The sequence below is a fragment of the Oncorhynchus kisutch genome, linkage group LG5 (genome assembly GCF_002021735.2).
Source record: "Oncorhynchus kisutch isolate 150728-3 linkage group LG5, Okis_V2, whole genome shotgun sequence".
Lineage (NCBI taxonomy): Eukaryota > Metazoa > Chordata > Actinopteri > Salmoniformes > Salmonidae > Oncorhynchus > Oncorhynchus kisutch.
The window spans coordinates 65,409,456-65,435,950 of NC_034178.2; the positions used below are offsets into that span (position 1 = coordinate 65,409,456).

The 26,495-nt window shown below is 39.3% G+C and overlaps 1 protein-coding gene across 2 annotated transcripts; it reads left to right on the top strand.

Moving 5' to 3' along the window:
- LOC116374236 (E3 ubiquitin-protein ligase rnf213-alpha) lies at positions 1-26,186 on the top strand. 2 transcript variants are annotated; one of them, XM_031825686.1, is made up of 17 exons: positions 1-155; positions 2,655-2,769; positions 3,518-3,672; positions 12,912-13,360; positions 13,451-13,657; positions 13,913-14,122; positions 16,824-16,991; positions 17,228-17,433; positions 17,623-17,879; positions 18,155-18,411; positions 18,533-18,754; positions 19,060-19,249; positions 24,563-24,618; positions 24,832-24,985; positions 25,560-25,715; positions 25,860-25,958; positions 26,040-26,186. In XM_031825686.1, the coding sequence occupies exons 2-17, from the start codon at positions 2,667-2,669 to the stop codon at positions 26,169-26,171; spliced, it is 3,021 nt and encodes a 1,006-aa protein (XP_031681546.1). In that variant the 5' UTR covers positions 1-155; positions 2,655-2,666; the 3' UTR covers positions 26,172-26,186. The 2 variants fall into 2 exon arrangements, with proteins under 2 accessions (XP_031681546.1, XP_031681545.1); XM_031825685.1 differs by having other exon boundaries at positions 2-155; positions 17,587-17,879.
- The last annotated feature ends 309 nt before the right edge of the window (positions 26,187-26,495 follow it).

Consider the following 26,495-nt stretch of genomic DNA (forward strand, 5'->3'; position numbering starts at 1 on the left):
GTTTTTTTCATGTACAGGAAAGTAGGCGTGTAGTTCTTGTCACCTTCTCTCCGGAAAACGAAACTTATTCGAATGTATTGGTATATATTCAGCACAGATTGTTCAATACGGACTACGCAGACACTGATATGGCAGCTTAATGAGTCGGCAAACCGGTAAGATCATGCTTGTTGGAGTGACTATCTGATAACTTCCCATGTAAAAAGTGAATGTACATAATTGTATGTTATTAATTTGTCAATAACATTGGACGTGAGTGGGCAACAATGTGTGTTAAAAATTATGTTATAACGGGTGTGGCCGGGAGCAGCAGTGTTGACATTAAGTTAGTCGTTAACCAGATCTTGGGATAAATGTTAACATTGGTAAAGCTCCAACCTTCCACAAAAAAATATTGTTTTATTGCACTAGTAGTTTGGTCACAACCTTGTTGTTGACAGTATAGAAGGAGACAATAGTTCATTTTTAATAGTAGCCATAGCCCCTAGACTAGCCTAGTTGATAGTTGTGCGTCGCGCACGCCATCGCGCTCTTGATGAAGGCATTTTCATTAAATAGTACCCTCAAAACCTCCATCTTAACGTCAACAGTGAAGAGGCGACTCTGGGATGCTGGCCTTCTAGATAGAGTTCCTCTGTCCAGTGTCTGTGTTCTTTTGCCCATCTTAATATTTTATTTTTATTGGCCAGTCTGAGATATTGCTTTTTCTTTGCAACTCTGCCTAGAAGGCCAGCATCCCGGAGTCGCATCTTCACTGTTGACGTTGAGACTGGTGTTTTGCGGATACTATTTAATGAAGCTGCCAGTTGAGGACTTGTGAGGCGTCTGTTTCTCAAACTAGTGTACTTGTCCTCTTGTTCAATTGTGAACCTGGGCCTCCCACTCCTCTTTCTATTCTGGTTAGGGCCAGTTTGTGCTGTTCTGTAGTACACAGTACACAGGAGTAGTACACAGCGTTGTACGAGATCTTCAGTTTCTTGGCAGTTTCTCACATCGAATAGCCTTCATTTCTCAGAACAAGAATAGACTGACAGTTTCAGGAGAAAATTATTTGTTTCTAGCCATTTTGAGCCTGTAATCGAACTCACAAATGCTGATGCTCCAGATACTCAACTAGTCTAAAGAAGGCCAGTTTTATTGTTCTTTAATCAGTACAGCAGTTTTCAGCTGTGCTAACATAATTGCAAAAGTGTTTTCTAATGATCAATTAGCCTTTTAAAATGATAAACATGGATTAGCTAACACAACGTGCCATTGGAACACAGGAGTGATGGTTGATGATAATGGGCCTCTTTACGCCTATGTAGATATTCCATAATAAATCTGACGTTTCCAGCTACAATATTCATTTACAACATTAACAACATCTACACTGTATTTCTGATCAAACAAGTACATTTCTAAGTGACCCCAAACTTTTGAATGGCAGTGTATGTTCCCATTACCAGAAAAACTTCATCACCTATTTCTTTCACTTACTTGCTGTGCTGTTTCGTTGTTCATTTGTTCAGTCTCAACCAGGATTTCATCATACATGTCAAGCAGTGAAGTTTCAGCTGTGTCTGTCCGTGGCCTCTCTTCCTCGGTGCACTGTGTCCATTTCCATCTTGTCCAGCTGTGTCTGTCCGTGGCCTCTCTTCCTCGGTGCACTGTGTCCATTTCCATCTTGTCCAGCTGTGTCTGTCCGTGGCCTCTCTTCCTCGGTGCACTGTGTCCATTTCCATCTTGTCCAGCTGTGTCTGTCCGTGGCCTCTCTTCCTCGGTGCACTGTGTCCATTTCCATCTTGTCCAGCTGTGTCTGTCCGTGGCCTCTCTTCCTCGGTGCACTGTGTCCATTTCCATCTTGTCCAGCTGTGTCTGTAACATGTCACATAAACCCTGTTTCTTCTCAAAATCCTCATCAACCCACTGTACTGTCAGACTCATTCATAATGCTCATGAGACTGACATAGCTGGTCCAAATGTTAGTCGTGAAGCTAATACCAGTGATGCCCATAGCAAGTAGCTCGTGGATGTGAGTGTCAATAACACCGTGTAACTCCGGTAGGGCAACATCTGAAAAATAGCGGCCCCCCCAAAAATCTTAGTCTAACCATAACTTTCTGAATGAGGAGTAATTGGAAGTGAAAGAATGTTTGTCTGACTGCTGAGGGAAAAGGGATACCTAGTTATTTGCGCAACTGAATGCATTCAACCGAAATGTGTCTTTTGCATTTAACCCAACCCCTTTGAGTCAGAGAGGTGCGGGGGGCTGAATTAAGCCTAGTGGTTAGAGCATTGGACTAGTAACCGAAAGGTTGCAAGTTCAAATCCCCGAGCTGACAAGGTACAAAATCTGTCGTTCTGCCCCTGAACAGGCAGTTAACCCACTGTTCCTAGGCCGTCATTGAAAATAAGAATTTGTTCTTAACTGACCTGCCTAGTAAAATAAAGGTAAAATAAAATAAAAATCGATGTCTACATCGTCAGCGTTGTTGTTGGGGGTTAACTGCCTTGTTCAAGGGCAGAACGGCAGATTTTTCTATCTTGCCGGCTGATGAATTCAAACCAGTGACCGTTCGGTTACTGGCCAAGAACTCTTAACATATAGGCTACCTGCTGCACGTTATATGATAATGGTTTGTCATAGTGATCATGTTTATTATTTCAAACAGATAGGGTTCATCATGAAGAAGTGCCCTGCTTGTGGTCACATGCTGGCAGAATCTTTTAAATTCTGCAGTGACTGTGGATGTAAGTTACCTGTCCAATCCCAAGTTTGCACCTCAGGTAATATAGTATTTATATATGATTTCTTTTGAAATATTAATAATCATGAATCAATATCTATTATTTGTCATTTGTTTGACCATCTTTACATTATTTATGTATTCATAATCATAATATTTGGATGTCATTCAGGAATATCTAACCATTCAAGATTAGCAACTGCACCCCACCCCACAGTAGGCTAGTTACAGCACAAATGTTTTATTACACAGGAAATACAAAGTTCATTTAATCTTGATAAACTACAATTGTATCCTAGTAAAAAGCCAACTGCATATCCTGCAGGTCTACAGCATGCATGTATATAGGGCCAGTGATATGCATGCTTCGGACCATGGCCATATTACCCACTGGGTACAAAGGGCACATGCCCAGGGACCCTACATCCAGGGGCCCCCACTGATTTTGTTATAATGTTTGAGTCACTCAGATAACATAAGAACACGGCATAAGCCATGGACAAATGTGTAGAATTACAGGAAATAAACTTTAAAACTACAAAAGTTTCTCTCTACAGCCAAGAGGGGACCCTCTAAAGTGATCTATCCTAGGACCCCAGATTTGATTAGTCCGGCCCTGCCTAGGACCAGGAGTTTTAACTGATTATGTGACCTGACCAAGAAAAACCCTGGCCCTATGCATAATATATGGAATTGTCCAATAGGAAATAAATCCAAACTATTAAATGCAAGATAGCTTGAATGTTTGTATCATGTAGTTCACCAAATGAATGTGTCTTCAATTTCAGGTAACTGCCAGCTAACCACTGCAGAGCATCAAACCTCTGCGGTCAGTGAAGCAGAGCCCCAGCATGAGAATGAGCCACTGACATTGTCCGCGAACAAAACTGACACACCTCTAAAACACTCCAGTGAAGATCCAACGGGCAATGTCAAGAAAAAGGTGCCTGTATTACAATTGTATATGTTGAAAATGTAATACATGTTTCATTACAACAACAAAAAAAATTGCCAAATATCCAGTAGATTATAGAGTATAGAATGTATATGCAGTAGAGTATAGAATGTATATGCAGTAGAGTATAGAGTGTATATGCAGTAGAGTATAGAGTGTATATGCAGTAGAGTATAGAGTGTATATGCAGTAGAGTATAGAGTATAGAGTGTATATGAGGTAGAGTATAGAGTGTATATGCAGTAGAGTAGAGTGTATATGCAGTAGAGTGTAGATCGTGTAGTGTGTATTCTGTAGAGTATTGAGTATAGAGTTTGTATGCAGTAGATTATAGAGTGTATATCCAGTAGAGTATAGAGTATAGAGTGTATATGCGGTAGAGTATAGAGAGTATAGGGTAGAGTATAGAGTGTATGTGCAGTAGAATATAGAGTGTATATGTATTGGAGTATAGAGTATAGAGTGTATATGTGGTAGAGTATAGAGTGTATATGCGGTAGAGTATAGAGAGTATAGGGTAGAGTATAGAGTGTATATGTAGTAGAATATAGAGTATAGAGTGTATTTGCAGTAGAGCATAGAGTGTTTATCCAGTAGAGTATAGACAGTATATGCAGTAGTGTGTGGAGTATAGAGTGTATATCAAGTAGAGTATAGAGTGTATATTCAGTAGAGTAATGCGTGTATATTCAGTTGAGTATTGAGTATAGAGTATGTATGCAGTAGAGTATAGAATATACCTTCAGTAGATTATAGAGTGTATACCCAGTAGAGTATAGAGTGTATATGCAGTGGAGTATAGAGTATAGAGCGTGTATGCAGTGGAGTATAGATTGTAGAGTGTATATCCAGTAGAGTATAGAATGTATATGCAGTAGACTATAGAGTATAGAGTGTATATGAGGTAGAGTATAGAGTGTATATGCAGTAGAGTAGAGTGTATATGCAGTAGAGTGTAGATAGTGTAGTGTGTATTCTGTAGAGTATTGAGTATAGAGTTTGTATGCAGTAGATTATAGAGTGTATATCCAGTAGAGTATATAGTGTATATTCAGTAGAGTATACAGTATAGAGTGTATATGCAGTAGAATATAGAGTGTGTATGCAGTAGTGTTTGGAGTATAGAGTGTATATCCAGTAGAGTATAGAGTGTATATTCAGTAGAGTAATGAGTGTATATTCAGTTGAGTATTGAGTATAGAGTGTGTATGCAGTAGAGTGTAGAGTATACTTTCAGTAGATTATAGAGTGTATACCCAGTAGAGTATAGAGTGTATATGCAGTGGAGTATAGATTATAGAGTGTATAGGCAGTAAAGTACAGAGTGTATATCCAGTATTGTATAGAGTGTATATGCAGTAGAGTATAGAGTTTATATGCAGTAGAGTGTATAGTGTATATGCAGTAGAGTAATGAGTGTATATTCAGTTGACTATAGAGTGTGTATGCAGTGGAGTATAGATTGTAGAGTGTATATCCAGTATTGTATAGAGTGTATATGCAGTAGAGTATAGAGTTTATATGCAGTAGAGTAATGAGTGTATATTCAGTTGACTATAGAGTGTGTATGCAGTGGAGTATAGAGTATGGAGTGTGTATGCAGTAGAGTGTAGAGTATACTTTCAGTAGATTATAGAGTGTATACCCAGTAGAGTATAGAGTGTATATGCAGTGGAGTATAGAGTATAGAGTGTGTATGCAGTGGAGTATAGATTGTAGAGTGTATATCCAGTAGACTATAGAATGTACATGCAGTAGAGTATAGAGTGTATATGCAGTAGAGTAGAGTGTATATGCAGTAGATTATAGAATGTATATGCAGTAGAGTATATAGTGTATATGCAGTAGAGTATATAGTGTATATGCAGTAGAGTAGAGTGTATATGCAGTAGAGTATAGAATGTATATGCAGTAGAGTAATGCGTGTATATTCAGTTGAGGAGAGAGTGTGTATGCATATCCAGTAGAGTGTAGAGGGTATATGCAGTAGAGTAGAGTATATATGCAGTAGTGTGGAGTGTGTATGCAGTAGAGTATAGATCGTAGAGTGTATATCCAGTAGAGTGTAGAGGGTATATGCAGTAGAGTAGAGTATATATGCAGTAGATTGTAGAGGGTATATGCAGTAGAGTATAGATTGTAGAGTGTATATCCAGTAGAGTGTAGAGGGTATATGCAGTAGAGTATAGATTGTAGAGTGTGTATCCAGTAGAGTGTAGAGGGTACATGCAGTAGAGTATAGATTGTAGAGTGTATATCCAGTAGAGTGTATATCCAGTAGAGTGTAGAGGGTATATGCAGTAGAGTATAGATTGTAGAGTGTATATCCAGTAGAGTGTAGAGGGTATATGCAGTAGAGTATAGATTGTAGAGTGTGTATCCAGTAGAGTGTAGAGGGTATATGCAGTAGAGTATAGATCGTAGAGTGTATATCCAGGAGAGTGTAGAGGGTATATGCAGTTGAGTATAGATTGTAGAGTGTGTATCCAGTAGAGTGTAGAGGGTATATGCAGTAGAGTATAGATCGTAGAGTGTATATCCAGTAGAGTGTAGAGGGTATATGCAGTAGAGTATAGATTGTAGAGTGTGTATCCAGTAGAGTGTAGAGGGTATATGCAGTAGAGTATAGATTGTAGAGTGTGTATCCAGTAGAGTGTAGAGGGTATATGCAGTAGAGTATAGATCGTAGAGTGTATATCCAGTAGAGTGTAGAGGGTATATGCAGTTGAGTATAGATTGTAGAGTGTGTATCCAGTAGAGTGTAGAGGGTATATGCAGTAGAGTATAGATCGTAGAGTGTATATCCAGTAGAGTGTAGAGGGTATATGCAGTAGAGTATAGATCGTAGAGTGTGTATCCAGTAGAGTGTAGAGGGTATATGCAGTAGAGTATAGATCGTAGAGTGTATATCCAGTAGAGTGTAGAGGGTATATGCAGTAGAATATAGATCGTAGAGTGTATATCCAGTAGAGTGTAGAAGGTATATGCAGTAGAGTATAGATCGTAGAGTGTATATCCAGTAGAGTGTAGAGGGTATATGCAGTAGAGTATAGATCGTAGAGTGTATATCCAGTAGAGTGTAGAGGGTATATGCAGTAGAGTATAGATCGTAGAGTGTATATCCAGTAGAGTGTAGAGGGTATATGCAGTAGAGTATAGATTGTAGAGTGTATATCCAGTAGAGTGTAGAGGGTATATGCAGTAGTGTAGAGGGTATATGCAGTAGAGTATAGATCGTAGAGTGTATATCCAGTAGAGTGTAGAGGGTATATGCAGTAGTGTAGAGGGTATATGCAGTAGAGTATAGATCGTAGAGTGTATATCCAGTAGAGTGTAGAGGGTATATGCAGTAGAGTATAGATCGTAGAGTGTATATCCAGTAGAGTGTAGAGGGTATATGCAGTAGAGTATAGATCGTAGAGTGTATATCCAGTAGAGTGTAGAGGGTATATGCAGTAGAGTATAGATCGTAGAGTGTATATCCAGTAGAGTGTAGAGGGTATATGCAGTAGAGTATAGATCGTAGAGTGTATATCCAGTAGAGTGTAGAGGGTATATGCAGTAGAGTATAGATTGTAGAGTGTATATCCAGTAGAGTGTAGAGGGTATATGCAGTAGTGTAGAGGGTATATGCAGTAGAGTATAGATCGTAGAGTGTATATCCAGTAGAGTGTAGAGGGTATATGCAGTAGTGTGGAGTGTGTATGCAGTAGAGTATAGATTGTAGAGTGTGTATCCAGTAGAGTGTAGAGGGTATATGCAGTAGAGTATAGATTGTAGAGTGTGTATCCAGTAGAGTGTAGAGGGTATATGCAGTAGAGTATAGATTGTAGAGTGTATATCCAGTAGAGTGTAGAGGGTATATGCAGTAGAGTAATGAGTGTATATTCAGTTGACTATAGAGTGTGTATGCAGTGGAGTATAGATTGTAGAGTGTATATCCAGTATTGTATAGAGTGTATATGCAGTAGAGTACAGAGTTTATATGCAGTAGAGTAATGAGTGTATATTCAGTTGACTATAGAGTGTGTATGCAGTGGAGTATAGAGTATGGAGTGTGTATGCAGTAGAGTGTAGAGTATACTTTCAGTAGATTATAGAGTGTATACCCAGTAGAGTATAGAGTGTATATGCAGTGGAGTATAGAGTATAGAGTGTGTATGCAGTGGAGTATAGATTGTAGAGTGTATATCCAGTAGACTATAGAATGTACATGCAGTAGAGTATAGAGTGTATATGCAGTAGAGTAGAGTGTATATGCAGTAGATTATAGAATGCATATGCAGTAGAGTATATAGTGTATATGCAGTAGAGTATATAGTGTATATGCAGTAGAGTAGAGTGTATATGCAGTAGAGTATAGAATGTATATGCAGTAGAGTAATGCGTGTATATTCAGTTGAGGAGAGAGTGTGTATGCATATCCAGTAGAGTGTAGAGGGTATATGCAGTAGAGTAGAGTATATATGCAGTAGTGTGGAGTGTGTATGCAGTAGAGTATAGATCGTAGAGTGTATATCCAGTAGAGTGTAGAGGGTATATGCAGTAGAGTAGAGTATATATGCAGTAGATTGTAGAGGGTATATGCAGTAGAGTATAGATTGTAGAGTGTATATCCAGTAGAGTGTAGAGGGTATATGCAGTAGAGTATAGATTGTAGAGTGTGTATCCAGTAGAGTGTAGAGGGTACATGCAGTAGAGTATAGATTGTAGAGTGTATATCCAGTAGAGTGTAGAGGGTATATGCAGTAGAGTATAGATTGTAGAGTGTATATCCAGTAGAGTGTAGAGGGTATATGCAGTAGAGTATAGATTGTAGAGTGTGTATCCAGTAGAGTGTAGAGGGTATATGCAGTAGAGTATAGATTGTAGAGTGTGTATCCAGTAGAGTGTAGAGGGTATATGCAGTAGAGTATAGATTGTAGAGTGTGTATCCAGTAGAGTGTAGAGGGTATATGCAGTAGAGTATAGATTGTAGAGTGTGTATCCAGTAGAGTGTAGAGGGTATATGCAGTAGAGTATAGATCGTAGAGTGTATATCCAGTAGAGTGTAGAGGGTAAATGCAGTTGAGTATAGATTGTAGAGTGTGTATCCAGTAGAGTGTAGAGGGTATATGCAGTAGAGTATAGATCGTAGAGTGTATATCCAGTAGAGTGTAGAGGGTATATGCAGTAGAGTATAGATTGTAGAGTGTATATCCAGTAGAGTGTAGAGGGTATATGCAGTAGTGTAGAGGGTATATGCAGTAGAGTATAGATCGTAGAGTGTATATCCAGTAGAGTGTAGAGGGTATATGCAGTAGTGTGGAGTGTGTATGCAGTAGAGTATAGATTGTAGAGTGTGTATCCAGTAGAGTGTGGAGGGTATATGCAGTAGAGTATAGATCGTAGAGTGTATATCCAGTAGAGTGTAGAGGGTATATGCAGTAGAGTATAGATCGTAGAGTGTGTATACAGTAGAGTGTAGAGGGTATATGCAGTAGAGTATAGATCGTAGAGTGTATATCCAGTAGAGTGTAGAGGGTATATGCAGTAGAGTATAGATCGTAGAGTGTATATCCAGTAGAGTGTAGAGGGTATATGCAGTAGAGTATAGATCGTAGAGTGTATATCCAGTAGAGTGTAGAGGGTATATGCAGTAGAGTATAGATCGTAGAGTGTATATCCAGTAGAGTGTAGAGGGTATATGCAGTAGAGTATAGATCGTAGAGTGTATATCCAGTAGAGTGTAGAGGGTATATGCAGTAGAGTATAGATTGTAGAGTGTATATCCAGTAGAGTGTAGAGGGTATATGCAGTAGTGTAGAGGGTATATGCAGTAGAGTATAGATCGTAGAGTGTATATCCAGTAGAGTGTAGAGGGTATATGCAGTAGTGTGGAGTGTGTATGCAGTAGAGTATAGATTGTAGAGTGTGTATCCAGTAGAGTGTAGAGGGTATATGCAGTAGAGTATAGATTGTAGAGTGTGTATCCAGTAGAGTGTAGAGGGTATATGCAGTAGAGTATAGATTGTAGAGTGTATATCCAGTAGAGTGTAGAGGGTATATGCAGTAGAGTATAGATTGTAGAGTGTATATCCAGTAGAGTGTAGAGGGTATATGCAGTAGAGTATAGATTGTAGAGTGTATATCCAGTAGAGTGTAGAGGGTATATGCAGTAGAGTATAGATCGTAGAGTGTATATCCAGTAGAGTGTAGAGGGTATATGCAGTAGAGTATAGATCGTAGAGTGTATATCCAGTAGAGTGTAGAGGGTATATGCAGTAGAGTATAGATCGTAGAGTGTATATCCAGTAGAGTGTAGAGGGTATATGCAGTAGAGTATAGATTGTAGAGTGTATATCCAGTAGAGTGTAGAGGGTATATGCAGTAGAGTATAGATCGTAGAGTGTATATCCAGTAGAGTGTAGAGGGTATATGCAGTAGAGTATAGATTGTAGAGTGTGTATCCAGTAGAGTGTAGAGGGTATATGCAGTAGAGTATAGATTGTAGAGTGTGTATCCAGTAGAGTGTAGAGGGTATATGCAGTAGAGTATAGATTGTAGAGTGTGTATCCAGTAGAGTGTAGAGGGTATATGCAGTAGAGTATAGATTGTAGAGTGTAGAGGGTATATGCAGTAGAGTATAGATCGTAGAGTGTGTATACAGTAGAGTGTAGAGGGTATATGCAGTAGTGTAGAGGGTATATGCAGTAGAGTATAGATCGTAGAGTGTGTATACAGTAGAGTGTAGAGGGTATATGCAGTAGTGTAGAGGGTATATGCAGTAGAGTATAGATCGTAGAGTGTGTATCCAGTAGAGTGTAGAGGGTATATGCAGTAGAGTATAGATTGTAGAGTGTGTATCCAGTAGAGTGTAGAGGGTATATGCAGTAGAGTATAGATTGTAGAGTGTGTATCCAGTAGAGTGTAGAGGGTATATGCAGTAGAGTATAGATTGTAGAGTGTGTATCCAGTAGAGTGTAGAGGGTATATGCAGTAGAGTATAGATCGTAGAGTGTATATCCAGTAGAGTGTAGAGGGTATATGCAGTAGAGTATAGATCGTAGAGTGTGTATACAGTAGAGTGTAGAGGGTATATGCAGTAGTGTAGAGGGTATATGCAGTAGAGTATAGATCGTAGAGTGTATATCCAGTAGAGTGTAGAGGGTATATGCAGTAGAGTATAGATTGTAGAGTGTATATCCAGTAGAGTGTAGAGGGTATATGCAGTAGAGTATAGATTGTAGAGTGTATATCCAGTAGAGTGTAGAGGGTATATGCAGTAGAGTATAGATCGTAGAGTGTATATCCAGTAGAGTGTAGAGGGTATATGCAGTAGAGTATAGATTGTAGAGTGTATATCCAGTAGAGTGTAGAGGGTATATGCAGTAGAGTATAGATCGTAGAGTGTATATCCAGTAGAGTGTAGAGGGTATATGCAGTAGAGTATAGATCGTAGAGTGTGTATACAGTAGAGTGTAGAGGGTATATGCAGTAGTGTAGAGGGTATATGCAGTAGAGTATAGATTGTAGAGTGTATATCCAGTAGAGTGTAGAGGGTATATGCAGTAGAGTATAGATTGTAGAGTGTATATCCAGTAGAGTGTAGAGGGTATATGCAGTAGAGTATAGATCGTAGAGTGTGTATACAGTAGAGTGTAGAGGGTATATGCAGTAGAGTATAGATCGTAGAGTGTGTATACAGTAGAGTGTAGAGGGTATATGCAGTAGTGTAGAGGGTATATGCAGTAGAGTATAGATCGTAGAGTGTGTATACAGTAGAGTGTAGAGGGTATATGCAGTAGAGTATAGATCGTAGAGTGTGTATCCAGTAGAGTGTAGAGGGTATATGCAGTAGAGTATAGATCGTAGAGTGTGTATACAGTAGAGTGTAGAGGGTATATGCAGTAGTGTAGAGGGTATATGCAGTAGAGTATAGATCGTAGAGTGTGTATCCAGTAGAGTGTAGAGGGTATATGCAGTAGAGTATAGATCGTAGAGTGTATATCCAGTAGAGTGTAGAGGGTATATGCAGTAGAGTATAGATTGTAGAGTGTATATCCAGTAGAGTGTAGAGGGTATATGCAGTAGAGTATAGATCGTAGAGTGTGTATCCAGTAGAGTGTAGAGGGTATATGCAGTAGAGTATAGATCGTAGAGTGTGTATCCAGTAGAGTGTAGAGGGTATATGCAGTAGAGTATAGATCGTAGAGTGTGTATACAGTAGAGTGTAGAGGGTATATGCAGTAGAGTATAGATCGTAGAGTGTATATCCAGTAGAGTGTAGAGGGTATATGCAGTAGAGTATAGATCGTAGAGTGTGTATACAGTAGAGTGTAGAGGGTATATGCAGTAGAGTATAGATCGTAGAGTGTGTATACAGTAGAGTGTAGAGGGTATATGCAGTAGAGTATAGATCGTAGAGTGTATATCCAGTAGAGTGTAGAGGGTATATGCAGTAGAGTATAGATCGTAGAGTGTGTATACAGTAGAGTGTAGAGGGTATATGCAGTAGAGTATAGATCGTAGAGTGTATATCCAGTAGAGTGTAGAGGGTATATGCAGTAGAGTATAGATCGTAGAGTGTGTATCCAGTAGAGTGTAGAGGGTATATGCAGTAGAGTATAGATCGTAGAGTGTATATCCAGTAGAGTGTAGAGGGTATATGCAGTAGAGTATAGATCGTAGAGTGTGTATCCAGTAGAGTGTAGAGGGTATATGCAGTAGAGTATAGATTGTAGAGTGTATATCCAGTAGAGTGTAGAGGGTATATGCAGTAGTGTAGAGGGTATATGCAGTAGAGTATAGATCGTAGAGTGTATATCCAGTAGAGTGTAGAGGGTATATGCAGTAGAGTATAGATCGTAGAGTGTGTATCCAGTAGAGTGTAGAGGGTATATGCAGTAGAGTATAGATTGTAGAGTGTATATCCAGTAGAGTGTAGAGGGTATATGCAGTAGAGTATAGATCGTAGAGTGTGTATCCAGTAGAGTGTAGAGGGTATATGCAGTAGAGTATAGATCGTAGAGTGTATATCCAGTAGAGTGTAGAGGGTATATGCAGTAGAGTATAGATTGTAGAGTGTATATCCAGTAGAGTGTAGAGGGTATATGCAGTAGAGTATAGATTGTAGAGTGTGTATACAGTAGAGTGTAGAGGGTATATGCACAGTTTTTTTATTTTTTTTTGCCTGAAATGTGTTATATTTGAAAATACAATTCTATAACACTTTTGTTTGTACATAGAGTGAAGACTCCCCCAGCAACACTGAGCTGACAACAGACACACATCAGAAAGAGGAGTCGTCTGGGAGTGAGAGCTGTGCAGCGGTGGATGTTCCCCCTACAGGAACTCCACCTAAGAACACTGCCACTCCTGCTGCCACTCCAACCGTACCCTCCAAACTTCCAACCTCTCTTATCCCATCCCCGTACCAGACAACCACGGAAGACCAACCCGAGGGTCCATCAAAGGTAAATGAAAGTGAACCGCTGGACGAGTCAAACACAAGCCAAACCCAACATAGTTCAGTAAAACAAGACTTGCCTGAGAAGACTGCCTCATCCACACATGAGACAACAGATCAGAACACAGGACCTGCCTCAGTCCCAACTCAACCAGTAAGACAGCTGTCATATAAAGAAGCTTTGATGGGAGAAACCACAGAGACAAGAACAGTAACGAGGAAGCAGAGGTAATCAATATCTCTCTATTCGATTATGATTTATCATATTTATATATTGAACTGCATCTTTTGAAACACGTTTGTACTTTTATCAATAAGCGTGGAGAATCAAGACAAGAGGCTTCCAAGCAAACACAAGGAACCAGAGAAGCAGAGTGATTATGGTGGTGGTGATGCTTCTAAGTCATCTACTGCTGATTCCCCACCTGCAAAGGAAGATAGTCCACCAAACCACAGCAATGACGAAGACTTCCAGCAGGTGGAATCCCCCAAAAATAAGGACAAGCTAAAAAATCCAACCCAAATGTAAGTTTATATATTAAATTGGTCCTTTCAATTTAACCATGTTACTTGTCAAATCAAATTAAACTCAAATTCAATGCACATTTCACATAGACGTCACAACAGACTTCATGGGAAATGTAAGGAACAAGTAATGCTTAAACTATTACATTTGTTGGGGGAATTAATATTATAACACAATGTAATTATGAAAGTAGTTTGTTTTAGATGTTTTGAAGTTCCGAATATTTTGACATTTGGGAACCTCCTGCTTTCCAGGAGCCCAGAAGGGAGCAAGGAAGCTGGAGTCATGAATGAACAACAGACATCCAGTAACCAGAGTGACAAGTGTACCAAGGATGAAGCAAACTCACAGCCGTGTGTTGACCAATCCCAAGTATCAACTGATGACCCAACAGATAAGTCAAACACAAGCCAGGAAGAAACAAAGAACGAAAACACGGAAAAGCAGTCACAGCCTCCCCAATTGTAAGTGTCTGTCATAGATTGAATGTGTCTAATACAGGGCTACTGGCTGTGACCATACAGTCGCATTTGGCCACCCTTTGACTTGACAGATTTGGTCAAACTGTAAGGTGATTTATCCTCATGACTCCTGTAATGAAAGTGTCTGTCCTGTGCCTGTTTTACACTGTTTAATGATCGAGATTAATCTTATGGCTTTGAGATAAATACAGAGCTATTATCAGAGACGAAGAGGCATGTAGTAGGAAATCAATTACATGTATTGAATTAGAAAATGAATGAATTTGCCCAAGTTGATATAATAAGACATGAACCGAATGCATCAGTCATTATTATTTCCTGTAACTTTCTAACGAGGCAATGAGATGGGACTGCCCCGGTCTCATCTGTGTGTGCTGTAGCCGTTAGGGATGCTAATGATTTTTGTCTTCTGGTAGATGGAGAAAGGCTTTCCCAAAAACTAGAAAGTAGCTAATACCTACCTGGCAGAATTATATCATGATTATTTTTTTTAAATCCAGTGGGTATTTGTCTTGCAAACTCTATCATCACATGTGCACTACAAAAACACAGCTAAACAACAGCCTCTTGCTAGGTGTGCACTGGAATTAAAGGGTAACTACTGTACACTCAGGGGTGAAAGTAAGGCAGTACGGTCGAGTACAAAATAAATAGTGGGGGTATGCAGTACCGGTAAAACATGAGGCTATCACAATTAATTATAGTAAAATGTCAAGAAAACTGTAGACTTTACACCATTATTTATTATTGCCGCATGATAGAGGCATGAAACATGTGTGAATGGACTTGAAAACGGTTGGTATAGGCTACGCTCCAAAATGCAGTGTGATTTGATGAGAACGTTGACACTTTGCTAAGACAGAGATGATTGGCTGACACTGAGACGTTTGCGGACAGCAGTGGACACATCCATTCTGGTCTAATGACAATTTGCAAATGTCTTTAAACTTTTTGGTGTTTTGTATAAAAGATGTCTCTTTTCATTCACCACTGTTTGGAGGCTGGGCAATTATTGTTTGACAATCAGATGAAAACATATGGTTGTGTTTCTGCCACAATAAAAGGTAAGACATTTTAAAAGGATAAATGGAAAATGTTTACGACTAGGCTCACACGCAAGCGCGTGCACACATACTTTAGGAGGTCCCGTATTAAAACAACATAGATTTGATAGAGTTCCCACTTCCGCAGGTGGTGAATTAGCAGCAATTGAATTAGGCCAATATGTCATATTAGTGCAGGTAAAGATGAAAGCAAATCTCTATTGAACCCCACAAAATAATTCTTTAGGCCTATTTTATAACAATAATAGCCTAATTGTCAAGCCAAAATTCATGACAATCACTGGATTAGGTTGCATATCAAAATATCTTAATCATGCATTCTTGCTTGGACGTGTTAGATGTACAACTTATTTATTGAATACCATCTCAGTAGTCTATTACACTTCTTATTAATCATTGTGAATTACCTTATAAGATTACAAATTTTTCTATTGTGTGACGTCACAATAAAAGTTTTCGAGTGCCACCAAATCATGGTTGAGTGCTACCAACTGAAAAAGCAGTGCTACCAAATCATGGTCGAGTGCTACCAACTGAAAAAGCAGTGCTACCAAATCATGGTCGAGTGCTACCAAATCATGGTCGAGTGCTACCAAATCATGGTAGAGTGCTACCAAATCATGGTCGAGTGCTACCAAATCATGGTCAAGTGCTACCAACTGAAAAAGCAGTGCTACCAAATCATGGTCGAGTGCTACCAAATCATGGTCGAGTGCTACCAACTGAAATAGCAGTGCTACCAAATCATGGTCGAGTGCTACCAACTGAAAAAGCAGTGCTACCAAATCATGGTCGAGTGCTACCAACTGAAAAAGTAGTGCTACCAAATCATGGTCGAGTGCTACCAACTGAAAAAGCAGTGCTACCAAATCATGGTCGAGTGCTACCAACTGAAAAAGCAGTGCTACCAAATCATGGTCGAGTGCTACCAACTGAAAAAGCAGTGCTACCAAATCATGGTCGAGTGCTACCAACTGAAAAAGCAGTGCTACCAAATCATGGTCGAGTGCTACCAACTGAAAAAGCAGTGCTACCAAATCATGGTCGAGTGCTACCAACTGAAAAAGCAGTGCTACCAAATCATGGTCGAGTGCTACCAACTGAAAAAGCAGTGCTACCAAATCATGGTCGAGTGCTACCAACTGAAAAAGCAGTGCTACCAAATCATGGTCGAGTGCTACCAACTGAAAAAGCAGTGCTACCAAATCATGGTCGAGTGCTACCAACTGAAAAAGCAGTGCTACCAAATCATGGTCGAGTGCTACCAACTGAAAAAGCAGTGCTACCAAATCATGGTCGAGTGCTACCAACTGAAAAAGCAGTGCTACCAAATCATGGTCGAGTGCTACCAAATCATGGTCGAGTGCTACCAAATCATGGTCGAGTGCTACCAAATCATGGTCGAGTGCTACCAAATCATGGTCGAGTGCTACCAACTGAAAAAGCAGTGCTACCGGGGGAAAACATTAGTCTGGAGCCCTGCTAATATTTTAAACTGTCACAGATACATCTTCACCAAACATTAGTTCAAACTACCCCTCATTCTTTACTCAAGTCTTTGTTATGGGAACCTTGATATTTACTGATACTGGGTTTTGTCTTTTTTTTCTCCTTTACAGCCCAACCAAAGTGCATCATGGTCCTGGTAAGGATAACCTTACCATTTATTTTCACGCTGTTGTATCCAAGCATTTCAAGTTGGACCCATCAAAAGACATAGTTTGTTTGAGATCAGAAAGTCTTTTTGAGACCTGGGATACAAATGGTTTGAAAATGGAAATCACAGGGTAAGGATTCATTTTTTTCTCCCTTTGTTGACACCAATGTCTAATAATTGATGTGACTTTTCATATCATTAACTCTGATTGGTATGTCTTAGACAAGTCATTGTATTATATGTTTCTGCGACTAGTTTTTGGAGTGATAGTGTGAAACAGTTGTCCGACAATAAACATTGTCATTTCTTATTAGCCGATAACTTCATTTCGAAAATGTTGCTTATTTTTCATCATCCACTTTAAAGGAATTTAGGAGAGAATGGATTTCTTGTTGAAGGACGAATGGTGACCCCTAAAAAGAATGTTGGTGTCTCCATACCTTACAAGTATGTTGTCTGCAAGAGAAAAGACAACTCATATGAGTATAAATATGAGCACATCTACCTAAAGGATGCAAAGCAACATGTCAACAGGTGCCTGGTCGTCAAAGAGGATCTTTTGACACATGACGGTAATGTTCGACTATTATATAACTAACAAGACACCACACACACACACACACACTATGCTAATCAGGGTGCCTTTTCCACTTCTATGTGGAATGTATATGAAATGACATTGAAGCCATAAATACTATACTGATCAACAACAAAAAATCTCATAGGGGAGTGGCACCAATATGATGATATCATACACACAGAACCTGACCAAAGTTGGATATCACGCTGCAAAAACAAGTTTGCATGGTGGGATGTCTACAAGGAAAAGGTAGTGACGGGCAGACAGCTGGCTGGAAAGGTGATGCTGGGAAACATTTTTAATCTCCTTCAAACATGGAGTGACGTGAACATTAGGAACTTCTTTACTCAACTCCAGCAGTTCTTCACCAATTACAAATCCCCCTTCCTCCATGTGGATGGTCCAAAGAAATGGGATCTGCCGTATGGAGAAGAACAGGTAGATTTGCTTTCCTATTTTGAGGAACTGTCATTAAGTAGCTTTTATGAATGAAATTGATATATAACTTGTGTTCATAAATGCTTTTATATTTATTGTTAACTGCATATTATGAAGACACACAAATTAAAATGTGTGTTACCTTGCCGTTGTTTCAGCTATTCTGTCAGCCATATTGTTATTTACATGTTGATGACTCAATCGCAAAATACTTGGGAGTTGTTATCGTATGAATGTAAATGTAAGGACTCTTCATTGTACATTCCTCTTTTCAGGTGAAAACCCTTTTGATAGAATTCATGCAGCAAGCTTTAGATGGTGGGAACCAAAAGGGGAATGAGAAGCGTGAGGATTTTTTCTCTGATCCTCTGAAATTAGGAGTTATTATCCTTGTTGTCCACATCAATTACAGTTTAGATGTCAGTGGACATATTTCTAAACTGTGTGAGTTACTCTGCCTGCCTAAAAAGCCAAGAGAAGTTTTCCTTGCATACTGGACAGATTTCAAACAAGGGCTACCAGGTGACATCAGGTGAGAAATCATTTTCTTTCCCCAGCCACCGAAAGTAAAGACCTTCCTAATGTTTCTAATCTAATGAACAAAATGTCAATATCTTGAACTGAAGATGGATGTTGTCTACTTCCTCCTTCAGAGTTTCGGAGGCAATTGAGACTCTATTCAACTCTGCAAGAAAACATGGAGTTGAAAAGTGGATCTTGGTTATCCCCCTCCTGCATCTGCTTAGAGGGGACAGCAAGCCTTTTGAGGCTGCTCCTCTGACCATGAATCCAAAATGTGATATCTGGGCAGGATTGAAAGGGATCAAAACACCAGAAGGCTACACAGACTCGATGTTTGAAACACAGGAATTGAGGTAATTGGGAAGGCTTTCACTTAAGATTCAATTGGAATGAATGGACAATAAAATTGTTAAGTCTAAACCAATTACAACAACAGGTTGAAAAAAATTAATACTAGTACTAGTAGTAGAAATTAAAATCAAATCCTATAAGTATATCTAGAATCATACCTTTCACATTGCAGTCCAGATCTTAATTATAGGTCTACTTTATTCGGTGCACTTAACCAACAATTCTAATATGTATTTCCTATGACACTGTATTTGTTTTGTCCATGGTGCTGTTTTAAATCTCTGAGTTTTGCCTTCTTGAAAATTAGGGATTCCATCCAAATCATGGAAAAACACAAGCACCTTGTGGCGATGGACTGTCTCGTTACTCGCTCTTGGATGTGTCTGTTGGGGCTGGATAACTTGTTCAACTATGCATCAATCATCCCTCTTGATGTCTTGGACACACTTCAACACCTCCAGTTTAGTCTGACTTCCGGGGAGAACTATAAATATGAGGTACATTTCTCCCTCCCTTTTGAAAAGTTAAAAAGTGTTTTGTATTTCTTTGTTGTACGTTAGTTTTATGTCAACTCAACAGTAGGAGTTCATGTGACTGCACTAAAAAGCTATGCTATAAATGGACATTTGATTTATTAGATCCTACATCTTACAACATGCTATTATGAACTTACTATGTGTGTTTGTGTTTGTGTGTGTGTGTGTGTGTGTGTGTGTGTGTGTGTGTGTATATATATATACAGTCGTAGTCGGAAGTTGACATACACTTAGTTTGGAGTCATTAAAACTTGCTTCTTAACCACTCCACAAATGTCATGTTAACAAACTATAGTTTTGGCAAGTCGGTTAGGACATCTACTTTGTGCATGACACAAGTCATTTTTCAAACAATTGTTTCCAGACAGATTATTTCACTTATAATTCAATGTATCACAATTTCAGTGGGTCAGAAGTTTACATAAACTAAGTTGACTGTGCCTTTAAACAGCTTGGAAAATTCCAGAAAATTATGTCATTGCTTTATAAGCTTTTGACAGACTCATTTACATAGTTTGAGTTAATTGGAGGAGGAGTACCTTGAAGGCCTACCTTCAAACGCAGTGCCAATTTGCTTGACATCATGGGGAAATGAAAAGAAATCAGCCAAGACTTCAGAAAAAAAATTGTAGACCTCCACAAGTCTGGTTCATCCTTGGGAGCAATTTGCAAATGCCTGAAGGTACCAGGTTCATCTGTGCAAACAATAATATGCAAGTATACACACCATGGGATCACGCAGCCGTCATACCGCTCAAGAAGGAGACGCGTTCTGTCTCCTAGAGATGAACGTACTTTGGTGCGAAAAGTGCAGATCAATCCCAGAACAACCACAAAGAACCTTGTGAAGATGCTGAAGGAAACAGATACAAAAGTATCTATATCTGTCAGAGTCTATCTAAAGATAGCGAAGGAGTCAGGCGCAGGGCACAGATAAGAGTAACAATCACTGATTTACTCAATCCAAAATGTAACAAAATCCCGTTCCAAACAAGGAACAAAACAGGACTCAAAATACAACACACCGGAATACCCGAAAGACAATCACACACAAACAGAAAGGGAAACCAGAGGGTTAAATAAGGAACATAATTATGAGATGGGAACCAGGTGTGTAAACAGACAAAACAAAAGGAAAAATGAAACATGGATTGGTGGCGGCTAGAAAGCCGGTGACGTCGACCGCCGAACGCCGCCCGAACAAGGAGAAGGAACAACTTTGGTGGAAGTCGTGACAATATCCACAGTAAAACGAGTCCTATATCGACATTATCTGAAAGGCCGCTCAACAAGGAAGAAGCCAATGCTCCAAAATCGCCATAAAAATACCAGACTACGGTTTGCAACTGCACATGGGGACAAAGATTGTACTTTTTGGAGAAATGTCCTCTGGTCTGATGAAACAAAAATATAACTGTTTGGCCATAATGACCATCGTTATGTTTGGAGGAAAAAGGGGGAGGCTTGCAAGCCGAAGAACACCATCCCAATCGTGAAGCATGGGGGGTGGCAGCATCATGTTGTGGGGGTGCTTTGCTACAGGAGGGACTGGTGCACTTCACAAAAATAGATGGCATCATGAGGTAGGAAAATTATGTGGATGTATTGAAGCAACATCTCAAGACATTAGTCAGGAAGTTAAAGCTTGGTAGCAAATGGGTCTTTCAAATGGACAATGACCCCAAACATCCTTCCAAAGTTGTGGCAAAATGTCTTAAGGACAACAAAGTCATGGTATTGGAGTGTCCGTGACAAAGCCCTGACCTCAATCCTATAGACAATTTGTGGGCAGAACTGAAAAAGTATGTGCGAGCAAGGAGGCCAACAAACCTGACTGTTTTACACCAGCTCTGTCAGGAGGAATGGGCCAAAATTCACCCAACTTATTTTGGGAAGCTTGTGGAAGGCTACCCGAAACTTTTACCCAAATTAAACCATTTAAAGTTAATGCTACCAAATACTAATTGAGTGTATGTAAACTTCTGACCCACTGGGAATGTGATGAAAGAAATAAAAGCTGAAATAAATCATTCTCTCTACTATTATTCTGAAATTTCACATTCTTAAATTAAAGTGGTGATCCTAACTGACCTAAGACAGGGAAATTTTATTCGGATTAAATGTCAGGAATTGTGAAAAATAGAGTTTAAATGTATTTGGCTAAGGCGTATGTAAACTTCCGACTTCAACTGTACATACATAAATACATACTAACATACAGTACCAGTCAAAAGTTTGGACACGCCTACTCATTCCAGGGTTTTTCTTTATTTTTATTATTTTCTACATCGTAGAATAATAGTGAAGACATCAAAACTATGAAATAACACATATGGAAACATGCACTAACCCAAAACATGTTCAACGTATCATAATCTATTTTATATTTAAGATTCTTCAAAGTAGCCACCCTTTGCCCTGATGACAGCTTTGAACACTATTGGCATTCTCAACCAGCTTCATGAGGTAGTCACCTGGAAATAATTTTAATTAACAGGTGTGCCTTGCTAAAAGTTGATTTGTGGATTTTCTTTCCTTTGTAATGCGTTTGAGCCAATCATTTGTGTCGTAACAAGGTTTTGTGGTAAAAGACCAAGTCCATTTCATGGAAATAACAGCTCAAATAGCAAAGAGAAACAACAGTCCATCATTACTTTAAGACATGAAGGAACATTTTTATAACTTTGAAAGTTTCTTCAAGTGCAGTCGCAAAAACCATCAAGCGCTATGATGAAACTGTCCCTCATGAGGACCGCCACAGGAAAGGAAGACCCAGAGTTATTTAGAGTTACCAACCTCAGAAATTGGGAATTAACTGCACCTCAGATTGCAGCCCAAATAAATGCTTCACAGAGTTCAAGTAACAGACACATCTCAACGTCAACTGTTCAGAGGAGACTGCATGAATCAGGCCTTCATGATCTAATTGCTGCAAAGAAACCACTACTAAAGGACAGCAATAAGAAGAAGAGACTTGTTTGGACCAAGAAACATGAGCAATGGACACCAGACCGGTAGAAATCTGTCCATTGGTCTGATGAGTCCAAATTTGAGATTTTTGGTTCCAACTGCAGTGTCTTTGTGAGATGCAGAGTAGGTGATCTCCGCATGTGTGGTTCCCACCGTGAAGCAGGGAGGAGAGGGTGTGATGTAGTGGGGGTGCTTTGCTGATGAAACTGTCAGTGATTTCTGCACTGATACGCCATCCCATCTGGTTTGGGCTATTTGACCAAGAAGGAGAGTGATGGAGGGCTGCATCAGATGACCTGGCCTCCACAATCACCCGACATCAGCCCAATTGAGATTGTTTGGGATGAGTTGGACTGCAGAGTGAAGGAAAAGCAGACAACTAGTGCTCAGCATATGTGGGATCTCATTCAAGACTTTTGAAAAAGCATTCCAGGTGAAGCTGGTTGAGAGAATGCCAAGCGTGTGCAAAGCAGTCATCAAGGCAAAGGGTGGCTACTTTGAAGAATCTCAAATATAATATTTTTTGGGGTTACTACATGATTCCATATGTGTTATTTCATAGTTTTGATCGATTCACTATTATTTTACAATGTAGAAAATAGTACAAATAAAGAAAAACTCTTGAATGAGTAGGTGTATCCATACTTTTGACTGGTACTGTACAATTTTTCAGCCTTATTCTAAAAAGTGTTAAAGAAAACAATTTCTCAGCAATCCACACACAATACCCCATAAATACAAAGCAAAAATATATTTTTAGAAATGTTTGCAAATTTATTGCAAATTTACAGAAATACCTTATTTACATAAGTATTCAGACCCTGCTATGATACTCAAAGTTGAGCTCAGGTGCATCCTGTTTACAATTTTCATCCTTGAGATGTTTATACAACTTGATTGGACAACTTGATTGGAGTCCACCTGTGGTAAATTCAATTGATTGGACATGATTTGGAAAGGCACACACCTGTCTATATAAGGTCCGGCCCCTCAGTTTACAGTGCATGTCAGAGCAAAAACCAAGCCATGAGGCACAGATCTAGGGAAGGGTACCAAAAAATGTCTGCAGCATTGAAGGTCCCCAAGAACACAGTTCTTAAATGGAAGACGTTTGGAACCACCAGGACTCTTCCTAGAGCTGGCCTCCCGGGCCAAACTGAGCAATCGGGGGAGAAGGGCCCGATGGTCACTCTAACAGAACTCTAGACTGGTCAAGATCGAGGGATCGAGGGAAAGATGAGCAGAGCAAAGAGAGATCCTTGATGAAAACCTGCTCCAGAGCTCAGGCCCTCAGACGTGGGTGAAGGTTCACCTTCCAACAGGACAACGATCCTAAGCACACAGCCAAGACAACGCAGGAGTGGCTTCGTGACAAATCTCTGAATGTCCTTGAGTGGCCCAGCCAGAGCCCGGACTTGAACCCGATCGAACATCTCTGGAGAGACCTGAAAATAGCTGTGCAGCAACGCTCCCCATCCAACCTGACAGAGCTTGAGAGGATCTGCAGAGAAGAATGGGAGAAACTCCCCAAATACAGGTGTGCCAAGCTTGTAGCTTCATACCCAAGAAGACTCAATGCTGTAATCGCTGCCAAAGGTGCTTCAACAAAGTTCTGAGTAAAGGGTCTGAATACTTATATAAATGTGATATTTAATTTATTTTATTTTCCATAAATTATCAAAAATATCTAATATGGTTTTTGCTTTGTCATTATGGGGTATTGTGTGTAGATTGATGAGGACATAACAAGGCTGTAACGTAACAAAATGTGTAAAAAGTCAAGGGGTCTGAATACTTTCCGAATGCACTGTATAGATGTGTGTGTGTGTTTGTGTGTATGTGTGTGTGTGTGTGTGTGTGTGTGTGTGTGTGTGTGTGTGTGTGTGTGTGTGTGTGTGTGTGTGTGTTTACATTGTTATTTGTACTCCTGTGAAAAATGTTGTTGCATATAAGTGGTCAGCATCCTGAAACAGTTTTGGATTCATGCCATTCTGTCATACCATCTGCCATTCTGTCATACCATCTGCCATTCTGTCATACCATCTGCCATTCTGTCATACCATCAGCCATTCTGTCATACCATCTGCCATTCTGTCATACCATCTGCCATTCTGTCATACCATCTGCCATTCTGTCATACCATCTGCTATTCTGTCATAACATCCGCCATTCTGTCATACCATCCGCCATTCTGTCATACCATCTGCCATTCTGTCTTACCATCCCCATTCTGTCATACCATCTGCCATTCTGTCATACCATCTGCCATTCTGTCATACCATCTGCCATTCTTTTTACTGACAGGCTGTGGAGGATTTGTTGTCACGGCTCTTCAGCAGAGTTAAGGAACAACAGCACAGGTAACACCTGTCTCAAAACAAACATCATATTTAGAGTTGTTCTCAATTCCATCTGAGTAGCAAAGGAATTCAAATTGAAATACATGAAGTGATAATTGTCTGTTATTTCCTAGAAGGATTAGACAGACTAGTCTTGCACATCCTCACCATGACATGTTTCAAGGTTAACATTAAATGCTTGTTCACCATCACTAACCAGCGTGTTGTTTTCAGCCATGACGACAGATATGGAGACTTTTGCCTTAAAGCAGCTGTGAGCCTTCTGGAGACCATTTGTAAGAATATGAAAAGTAATTTGAACCATGAGATTAATTTGGTTTGCCTGGATCTTGTCAGTCTGATTGCAGAAACGGCCTTCCATCTCCAGGTATATCCAAACACAACCATGAATTCAATCTTTGCCTTTGCTTTTACAGTGCATTTGCTCTGTGTTTCCGTTTGAATAATCTCATAACTCAATCAAGAAAAGAGTAGGCAGATGAATAATGAAGATCTTTACTCCAGGTGGACATACAGTGTTACAAACTGATGTAAATCTCAAAATGTGCTGCACATATAAAAAAATATATAATTCAATATCGTGCAATAAATGGTAAACAAGATGGCCTTGCTTGAAATGATAATAAGCATTTAATATTGTAATGTACCTATTTGAATCTCTCAAAGCCATTTTTCGAGTAGAAGTTGTATGTCTCTAAAACCCAATACTGTACATAACTTGAATTATATAGGTTTTTTAGAAGGAAAGAGTCAACATTGTGGTTCCTAAAGCAAAATGGTCTGAATTTATTTTCAATTTTCAATACAGTCTGGCTTCGCTTAACAAAACCGATGTAATGTTAAGCCAGGCTGAACTGAATTGTAATATAATGAGTGATTTGTCCAAGAGATAAATATTTGATGAGTCTGAATATTTTTGTTATGAATTACTATTCTTGTAGACAAAGGAAGTGACAAATAACCTTTTGGAAAACACGCGCAAAGAGAAGTTAAAGGAGACCATGGCCATCATAAAGGAATGGCTGCGATTCACATTCAAGAACAAATTGGTTAAAGATCTCAATAACATTGATTTTGCATACATGTATGAGACTAAGGTAAGAGTTTTTGTTTTACCAAATTAAATAATTGATACAAATAAATATTATATTTATATTATTATTATTGCAGAACAGTTGGAATTGGAATTGTAGTGTTTGATAAAAGGAAAACTGAAGTGTAGTGAAAACCTTTTCCTGTAGGTCTGGAACAAGCTGATCTCACTTAAAATTGGTTCAGAAGAATTCACCCAATATTGGAGAAATACATTCTTGAATGATTTTGAAGGAAAACTCAAACAGGTGAGAGGGATACATCTACAGGTTCATCAATGAAAAAGATATGTATGTACATAATTCATTCATATTTTGTTTGGGCATCAGGAAACATCCATGCATCAAATTGAAATATATATCAATAAGATTGAGGAAGTGAGCAGGACGCTGCCATTCTTGGAAAACTCATTGGAGAAATGCGCTTTGGAAGCAGTCACAGTCATTTGTCAGGCAAGATGAATAACATCATTATTTTGAAAACTTTCAAATCAAATTGTATTGGTCACATACACATGTTTCGCAGATGTTATTGTGGGTGTAGATTAAAGCTCTTGTAGAAATGAAGTTTCACTTTCAATCTGGAAATGTACATTTACGTCATTTAGCAGGCGCTCGATTTACATGAGACATTAGGGTTAAGTGCCTTGCTCAAGGTCATGTTTATTTTTAACCTAGTCAGTTGAGAGATTTTAACCAGTGACCTTTTAATCGCTAGGCTACTTAATCATTAGGCTGTGCATTGAGTTTGTCGGGAAGTAATGATCAAACAAATGCTTTTTTTTA

What these genes read in the sequence shown, in the direction of transcription:
- LOC116374236 (XM_031825685.1), top strand. Translation starts at nt 2,667, where the DNA reads ATGAAGAAGTGCCCTGCTTGTGGTCACATGCTGGCAGAATCTTTTAAA. An exon ending in CTAAAAAATCCAACCCAAAT is followed by an intron (nt 13,658 to 13,912) that starts GTAAGTTTATAT and finishes CCTGCTTTCCAG; the next exon opens with GAGCCCAGAAGGGAGCAAGG. An exon ending in GGGCTACCAGGTGACATCAG is followed by an intron (nt 18,412 to 18,532) that starts GTGAGAAATCAT and finishes TTCCTCCTTCAG; the next exon opens with AGTTTCGGAGGCAATTGAGA.